We start from the raw sequence: 8918 nt of genomic DNA, 5'->3' as shown, positions 1-8918 counted from the left end.
CTGGGCACAGCACAGAGGCACAGAGAGGTTCAATCAGTCAGGGCTGGGAAGGTGCTGAGAAGTGCCTGGGGCACAATCACTGCCAGCCCCTGGCACAGGAACCTCTGGCTGCAGGACAAGGCAGCTGCAGCTCCTGGAGCCATCTTCTAAAGCTGGAACATCCCAATGCCTCCAGACTCTGTGAGTAAATCTCTGAATATTTCTGGTGCAGGGGAGGTGATATGCTCATGAAGCTTTGACATGCTGAGGAATGCTGTTCAGTCATAAAATATTTCCAATACAAGGATTTCATTGAAAATTAGGACATTTCCAAAGACTTTGTATTCAGTTTCCTAATATTGGAGAATGGCAGGCAGCGGGGGGGGATTAACATTAACGATTGATTATTAATTATTAATTATGAAATTTTAAAAGTTCCTGAGACATCGAAACTGGTTTTTCAGTGTTCCGTAGATTCACAGGAGTTCCCTAGTGTACTTTCAGGCACTCTGCCCATGGACAGCACCAGCATTCCCTTTGCTGGACCCATCAGGCTCAGTCTGAGCTGTCCTTTCTCCCACCTGCAAACAGAACCTGCCCCAGCCAGTGCCCTGCAAACAGGCAGCGTTCTGTAGGGCCAAGGAGAGGGCACAGAGATTTGTGGTCTGTGAGTTCTGTCAGGGAGAGATCAGGACCAGGGAAACACCTGCAGGAGGGAAATCTCCAGGAAGCAGAGAGAAGATTGGGCAATGAGAGAAAACAAAACCCAGCAATGCTGTGGCAGGGAGAGTTTAGAGATGCCCACAGGATCCCCTCCAGTGCAGCCCCTCCCTCTGAACAAGCCCCCTCCCTCCTGTGCCCCAGCCCAGCCTCTGCCCTCAGGGCTGGGGCTCCAAGGCGTGCAGCCCCTCCTGTGCAGGCAGAGCTGCAGCAGAGCCGTGGGGCAGCTCTGCAGCCCCGGGACCAGTTCCCCCTGCAGAGCACAGGGCTGGGAGCAGCTGCCCGGCCCTGGGGGCTCTGGAGGGGGCACAGCTGGCTCAGGGTGACGTTGTCCCCAGTGCCTGGCTCTGGGCAATGCTGTCAGGGCAGCCAGGGAAGGAGCTGCATCTCCCTCAATCCAATGCCATCATAAGGACACTTGGAAGTCTCCGAGATTTCAGTCCAAGCTGGAAGCTCCAATCCAGGATGCAAACCTGTCCTAGAGCATCTCTGACTGATAAGATTGATGGGGAGAGGCAGAGGTGTTGTGACACTAAAAATGCTGCTGGGTTGGTGAAATGAGCAATGTGAGTCCTTGGCTACAAATGTGGAGCTGGGCTGTGGTGGATCCATCTCTTCTCAGCAGGACCTGGTGACATTTTAGGGAAAAAATGGGAAGATGATCACTCTCCACCTGAGAAAGGTTAAAGCCCAGAGAAGCTGAATAGGTCAGAATGAGAGACAATCTCCCCTCACTCTCCTCTCATTATTTTGTCTCACAGAACTTGCTCTGTTCTCCCTGAGTGCAGAAACAATGTAGAGGGTTTCTGATATCCAAGAATACCAGGACACAAATGGGAAGAGCTCAATCAGAAAGCCTCAGAACTCTTAAACACAGAATTAATTGACAATTAAAATAATCCCTGTGTGTTACAGAGGAGGGTGTACGGGAAATGGCTTTAATTTTGGTTACAAATATCTCCTCTAACACTTCACTGTCCTTTTTTCCATGAACAGGTCCTCATGGCCAGCCACAGCAAATGTCCAACAGCAGCTCCATCAGGCACTTCCTCCTGCTGGCATTGGCAGACACGCGGCAGCTGCAGCTCCTGCACTTCTGCCTCTTGCTGGGCATCTCCCTGGCTGCCCTCCTGGGCAACGGCCTCATCATCAGCGCCGTAGCCTGCGGCCACCACCTGCACACGCCCATGTTCTTCTTCCTGCTCAACCTGGCCCTCAGTGACCTGGGCTCCATCTGCACCACTGTCCCCAAAGCCATGCACAATTTCCTCTGGGACACCAGCACCATCTCCTACTCAGGATGTGCTGTTCAGCTATTTATGCTTGTCTTCTTCATTGGGACAGAGGTTTCCCTCCTGACCATCATGTGCTATGACCGCTACGTGTCCATCTGCAAACCCCTGCACTACGGGACCCTCCTGGGCAGCAGAGCTTGTGCCCACATGGCAGCAGCTGCCTGGGCCAGTGCCTTTCTCAATGCTCTGGTACACACAGCCAATACATTTTCCCTGCCCCTGTGCCATGGCAATGCCCTGGGCCAGTTCTTCTGTGAAATCCCACCCATCCTCAAACTCTCCTGCTCACACTCCAAACTCAGGGAACATGGAATTATTGTGGTCAATGTCTGTTTATCATTTGGCTGTTTTGTGTTCATGGTTTTCTCCTATGTGCAGATCTTCAGGGCTGTGCTGAGGATCCCCTCTGAGCAGGGACGGCACAAAGCCTTCTCCACCTGCCTCCCTCACCTGGCCGTGGTCTCCCTCTTTGTCAGCACTTCCAGTTTTGCATACTTGAAGCCCCCCTCCATCTCCTCCCCATCCTTGGATCTCGCCCTGTCAGTTCTGTACTCGGTGGTGCCTCCAGCCCTGAACCCCCTCATCTACAGCCTGAGGAACCAGGAGCTCAAGGCTGCAGTGTGCAAAATGATGACTGGATGGTTTCAGGAACATTAAACTGCTGGCCAGTTTCTGCCAATTACTTGTAATAAAAGTCATCTTTGATACTTCTTGTTGGGTTTTGAGGTTGGGTTATTCTTTTCATTCCTTTGTTTTGTTGTTTTTTTTTTTTTTTTTTTTTTTTATTGTCCAGAAAGAAATGTCATTATCCCAATTTTTATTTTGTTTCTCTCCACATTCAGTACGGCCTTAAACTGTGTCAGTGAAGAGCTGTGCTCTCAGTGGTTTTAAAGGAACTAAAGGACCTCCCAGCTGAGTTTTCCTTAGAGATTTCACTTCTTTTCCCTTCTCTGGAGCTGCAGCAGCAATGTCTGTGTGCAGAGCTGTGGGCAGCTCAGGGCTGGCACAGCAGCTCTGCTCCTGCTGGCCACATCATTCCTGATCCAGGCCAGGAGCCATTGGCCTTCTTGCCCACCTGGGCACACTGCTGCCTCATGTCCAGCCTGCTGTCCATCAGTGCCCCCAGGTCCCTTTCTGCCTGGCTGCTGTCCAGCCACTCTGTCCCCAGCCTGTAGCACTGCAGGGGGTGTTGTGGCCAAAGTGCAGGACCCAGCACTTGGTCTTGTTACACCTCACCTTGTTGGATTTGGGCCCTGGATCCAGCCTGTCCAGGTCCCTCTGCCGAGAGCCCTCCTACTGTCCAGCAGAACACCACTTGAAGCCAACTTAGTCACCACAGTTCCACGAGGCCCTAGAGTGTCACAAGGGTTTCCATGGTTTCATGAGACTGCTTAGTGTCACCAAGTCCCTTGCATCCTTGGGCCCTGCAGTGTCACAATGTCCCTTGGTTCCATGAGGTCTCTCAGTGCAGCAATGCTCTCCCTGGTCCCACAGTGTCACAATGGCCTCTTGGTCCCAAGGGCCACCATGGTGTCAAACATGTTTCCTTCATTCCATGAGTATCTCCAGAGCAACACTGGCCCCTTGGTTCCATGGGGCCCTGCAGTGTCACCATGGCCCCATCATTGCACTGGGTCCTGCAGTGTCACAGTGACCTCCATGGTTCCACAAGGCCACACAGTGTCACAGTGGTCCCTTGGTCCCATGAGGCCCCAGAGTGCCCCAATGGATTCCCTGGTGGTGCAGTGTCACAATGGACTGCTGCTCACACAAGATCCTGCAGTGTCACAGGTGACTCTTGGTTCCATGGGGGCACCAGACTGTAACAATTGTTCCCTTAGCTCCTCAAGTCCCTGCAGTGCCGCAATAGCCCCTTGGTTCCACTGGGCCCCAGGGTCTCACAAAGGTCTCCTTGCTTCCCTAGTGTCACAATGGCCCCTCGGTTCAACAAGGTCCTGCAGTGTCAAAGTGGCCTCCATGGTTCCACGAGGACCCAGAGTGTCACAATGGGGCCTTGGTTCTATGGTGCCTTCAGTACACAATGTCACTGTGATCCTCTTCGTTCCACTTGGCTCTGCAGTGTCACAGTGGCCCCTTGCTGCCCCAGGGCCCTGCAGTGGAGGAGAGCAGGGCACCCAGGGAGCCTCCTTTCCCTTGGCCAGGCACCTTCCCCCATGCTGGGGCTGAGTCCTGTGGCAGCTGCAGCTGCTGCTGTGCCCTTGCCAGGGCCTGAGGCCGTGGGGCAGTGCCCAGAGCAGCCTGACCTGAGCAGAGCTGTGGGGCCAGAGCCGGCTGGGCTGAGCTGGGGAGAGGCCCTTGGTGCTGCCCAGAGTTCAGGGCAGCTGGCAGAGCTTGCAGGGAGCTGGGCTGGGCTCAGAGAGCCTGGCCCAGAAACCATCAGTGTCCATCTCAGCCTGGCTGAGTGTGCAGGGGCCAAGAAGAGCAGCCCAGGGTCTGCAAGTTCTCTGGGTGGGAGCTGAGCTTGGGAGCCCTTGAGCCCTGACAAGTGCTGGGGCTGCACCTCCAGCTCCAGAGGAGATGGGACAGATGGGAGCACAGACAAATCATTCCTGCTGGATTCTTTCTTGTGTCTGCTTATACAGGTGACTTGGATCTATATGTAGAGGAGGTGTTTTGTGTCAGATAACACTGGTAGAGTGAGAAGAATAATATTATGTAGCTGAAAATAATATTTCATGCAAAATACAAAATGAGGAAAAAAAGTCACATATGATGAGAAAATCATCTGAGTTTTTCAGAGGAGGAGAGACTCGTTGATGTTCCAGCAGTCAAACCTGTTCAAATGCTTTCTTCAGGGCTTCCCTGAGATGAGAAGTGACCACCAGATGCCAAGGGCAGCCATAGCTCTCTGTCCTGGCAGATTTTGTCTGGGACAACTCTTGCATATAGGGAATTTGTCAGAGGGAGTATCACTTTTGGCCATGGGCACCTGGAAAGTGGGAGAGTTCTTTTCCATCGGAAGGAAAGCACAGAGGCCCAGTGCTCCAGGAGCTGATGAAAAGCAGCCCTCAGCATGCCAAGATCAGCTGGACCTGTTAGGTGGCCCCTGGGAGGCCAAACCAGCCAGACCTGTTCCATGTTCCCTTGGTTCCATGAGGCCCTGCAGTGTCACAATGTTCCCCTTACTTCTGCAGTGTCACAATGGCCCCGTGCTTCCATGAGGCCCTGCAGGGTCACAGTCGCCCTTTGGTTCCGTGGGGCCCCACAGTGACACAGTGGTCCCCACAGGAAGGAAACTACGGAGCCCCAGTGTTTCAGGGGCTGATGAACTGCAGGCAGCAGAGACCAAGGACACACAGATCTGTCTCTCCTGGCAGCTTTGTCTGGTAGCAACCCTTGGTTATTTGAAATCATGCATGTGGAATCCCAATTTCAGCCACTTCTCCCTGTAGGAGAAGGCCAGTTCTTCTCCACAGAAAGGAAAGCGTGGAGCCCCTGTGTTTGGAAGGCAGGTGAGAGCCGGCCCTCAGGAGGCCAAGGCAGCCAGACTTGTTGGTAATGGCAGCTTTTGTGTAGGAGCAATCCCTGGATATTGGGAATTTTGGAGAGGGAATTCCATTTTGGCCACAGATGCTTAATGAGAAGGGCAGTTCTTTTCCATTTGAAGGAAAGCCCAGAGCCCCAGGGTTTCAGGGGTACATGAGAAGAAACCTTCGACATGACAAGGGCAGTAGGACCAATCAGGCCAAGCAAAACCTGTTCCCTGTTCCCTTGGATTCATGGGACCCTGAAGGGTCACAGTGGTGGTGTCACATTGGATCCTTAATTCCATGAGGCCCAGATGTGTCACACTGGCCTCTTATTTCCATGGGGCTCCAGTGTCACAATGGTCCCTGGCTTCCATGATGCCTTGCGGTGTCACAGGGGTCTCCTTGGGGCTGCAGTGTCAAAATGGACCCTTGGTTCTATGGGGACTCACAATGTCAGAAGGGACTCCTTGGTTCCATCAGGCCCTGCAGAGCCCCTTGATTCAACGAGGCCTCCAAGTGTCATCATGGCCTCCAGGATTCTATGAGGCCCCACAATGTCACAATGCACCTTTGGTTCCATGAGGTCTTGCACTGTTCCATGGATCCTTAGTTCCATGGGGCCCTGGAGTGTCACAATGGCCTCCTTGGTTCCATGGTGCCACACAGTGTGACAACTGCCCCTTGGCCTGCCAGGACTGCAGAGTGTCACAATGGTTCCTTGCTTGCATGAGGCCATGTAGTTTCACAATGGTCTCCATGATCCCAGAAGGCCTTGCAGTGTCACAACAGACCATTGGTTTCATGGACCCCCATAGTGTCATTATGGTCCCCTTGGCTTCACAAGGCTCTGAAGTGCCACAATGGCCTTTTGGTTCCACAAGGCGTCCAAGTGTAAAAATGGCCTATATGGTTCCATGAGACCCTGCTGTGTAACAATGCACCTTTGGTTCCATGATGCCCCAGAGTGTCACAATGGTATCCTTGGTTCCATGGTGTCAGAATGGACCCTTGATCCCATGGACACCCAGAGTGTTCCCTGCAGTCCCCTTGATTCCACCAGGCCCTGCCATGCTCTAATGGCCCCTTGGTTCCATTGGGTCCCAAAGTGTCAGAACAGTCTCCATTGTTCAATGAGGCCCCACAATGTCACTGTGCTCCACTTGGTCCCACAGGGCCCTACAGTGGAAGAATGGACTCTTGGTTCCATGAGGTTCCTCAGTTCCAATGGTCTCCTTGGATCTGCAGTGTCACAGTGGCCCCTTGGCTCCATGTGGCCACGCTGCGTCACAATGGCTCATGGTTCCATGAGGCCACACAGTTTAACAAGGGACCCTTGGTTCCATCAGGCCTTGCTGTGTCACAATGGGCTTCTGGTTCCATGAGGTTTCACATTGCCAGCAGCAGTCTCCTTGGTTCTGCAGTGTCACCATGGACCCTTTGTTCCATGGGGTTCCACAGTAGAACACGGTCACCTTGGCTCTGCGAGGTTCTGCAGTGTCACAATGAACCCATGGTTCCACCAGGCCTTGCTGTGTCAAATTGGCCCCTTGGTTCCAAGAGGTTTCTCAGGGTCAGAATGGTCTGCTTGGATCCACAGCATCACAATGGACCATTGGTTCAATGTGGCCCCAATGTGCCAAAATGGATTTTGGTTCCATGGGGTTCTGCTGTGTCACCATGGACCCTTTGTTCCATGAGTTTGCACAGTGTCACAGCTGACTCCTTGGTTCTGTTAGGCCATGCTGTCACTAAATCTCTGAAATATCAAAATAAGGCTCTTTAAGACTCATTTGCTATTTCAGAGGGTATCATTTATTCAGGCCTAAGGTCCAACATGGGATAACTCCTAAAAATGTGGACAGGGAATTCTAGCAGTGTGTTGCTTATATACACACCCTAAATGTGAATTACATTTTACCCATTTCCATAAAACCCACCCAAAATCCAAAGATTCAGTCCTTGTTTTCTCTATTCCCTGCACCCCTGAGCTAGATGTCTTCTTCTCTTCCAACTATCCTTGCTGAGAAAGCAGCCCCTGCATGCCTTTTTCCTGTGCTGAAAGTTAACAAGCAGGGTAAAAATGGAATGAAGCCTTTTGGTATCAGCCCCAGGCTTTGTGCGGGCAGGCAGAGGCAGGCAGGAGGCAGAGCTGTCAGAAAAGGAAGGGGCCAGCCAGGTGGGGCAGCCGGGGGATGCCGACAGCCTGGAGGGACAGAGGTGCAGGGCAGGGACACCGTGGGACAGCCTGGACTGCACAGCGCACAGGCATGGGCAGCAGCTGCAAGACAGCCCTGCCAGAGCCAACTTGGGCAGCACTTTGGCCATGGCTGCTGGGCCTGGGCCTGAGGCAGGAGCAGGAGACAAGTGACCCTTGCAGGCCTGGGGCCTCATTGCCTCCTTGTCCCTGCTCAGCAGCCTGGCAGGGGCCGCCCCATGCTCCTGCCCTTGCCATTGCACATCCCCACGTGCCAGTGCCCATCCCGGCAAGAGCCCTGAGCAAGGAGGGAGGGACAGCATCTGCCTGGCCAGAGGCTGGGGCTCAGCCCTTGGCCCTTGGCATTCCTCAAACACATCCAGCTTTGCTCACCACCAGAGACACCTTGGCCTTGTTTGTCCCCAGCTGTCATCACTGCCTCCATTGTTCTGCTCTAACTGGAACCTGGGGACACTTGCTGAGTTGTGTCCCTCAGTGGGACCCATTAAAACTTCAAGAAACTTCACACTTTCAATTTAACTTTGAGTTCTTGAGATGTATTTTGAAGACACTGTCAGGGACTGAGTCTGATGTAAACAACATCTAAGTCTTGTGAGAATCATTAAAGTTTTCCTAATCCAGTTAATGAGAAAGAATTCAAGGACCTTGTAAGAAATACACATTCCTATTTTAAATAAAGTATTTATTTTATTTCTCTTTACATTAGATCTTGTTGCAGCATTCTGTGATTGATATTGACCCAGGATCTCTCCTCAGCAGCTCTGGCCTGCTCACACAAGCTGTGCCTGGAGCTCTGACCCAGAGTGGACAACCTTGTTCCACATTGCCCAGCCCCATCCTGTCTGTCCTCACTCCCCTGGGCCCTGCTGTGCTTGCAGAGCTGGCTGCACTCAGCCTAAGAGGGGTTTTCACTTTTGGGGATTTTTTGAAGCAGTCTCAAACTCCTGAGTTTCCCCACTGCAAAGAGACACACTGCTCAGGTGTGTGCCAGCCCCAGGTGCCACCAAAGGCACTGCAGAGCTGCCCTGGCCCAGCTGTGAGGGTGGATCATCAGCCCAAGCTGTACTGGGCCACTGCAAGGGGCTGTGGCCATGGGCACTGCGCTGACCCCAATGCTGGGTTTGGCTGCCATGGCCACCGAGAGAAATTAAACTGTCCTTGGAAACACTGGGGAGGACTGGGACATACTGGGGAAGACTGGGAAGGCTGTGGGAGACA

General features: G+C 52.9%; 1 protein-coding gene across 1 annotated transcript; it reads left to right on the top strand.

Annotated features, from left to right (window-relative positions):
- Positions 1 to 2099: 2099 nt before the first annotated feature.
- Positions 2100 to 2860, top strand: LOC134434278 (olfactory receptor 14J1-like; the record flags this gene model as incomplete). The annotated part of the gene is made up of 2 exons (XM_063182956.1): positions 2100 to 2561; positions 2837 to 2860. Coding segments are annotated over 2 exons (486 nt in total), but the record flags the coding sequence as incomplete, so codon positions are not given.
- Positions 2861 to 8918: the final 6058 nt, after the last annotated feature.

Source organism: Melospiza melodia, unplaced genomic scaffold (genome assembly GCF_035770615.1).
Source record: "Melospiza melodia melodia isolate bMelMel2 unplaced genomic scaffold, bMelMel2.pri scaffold_34, whole genome shotgun sequence".
Taxonomy (NCBI): Eukaryota; Metazoa; Chordata; class Aves; order Passeriformes; family Passerellidae; genus Melospiza; species Melospiza melodia.
This window is presented reverse-complemented; position numbering and strand designations above follow the sequence as displayed.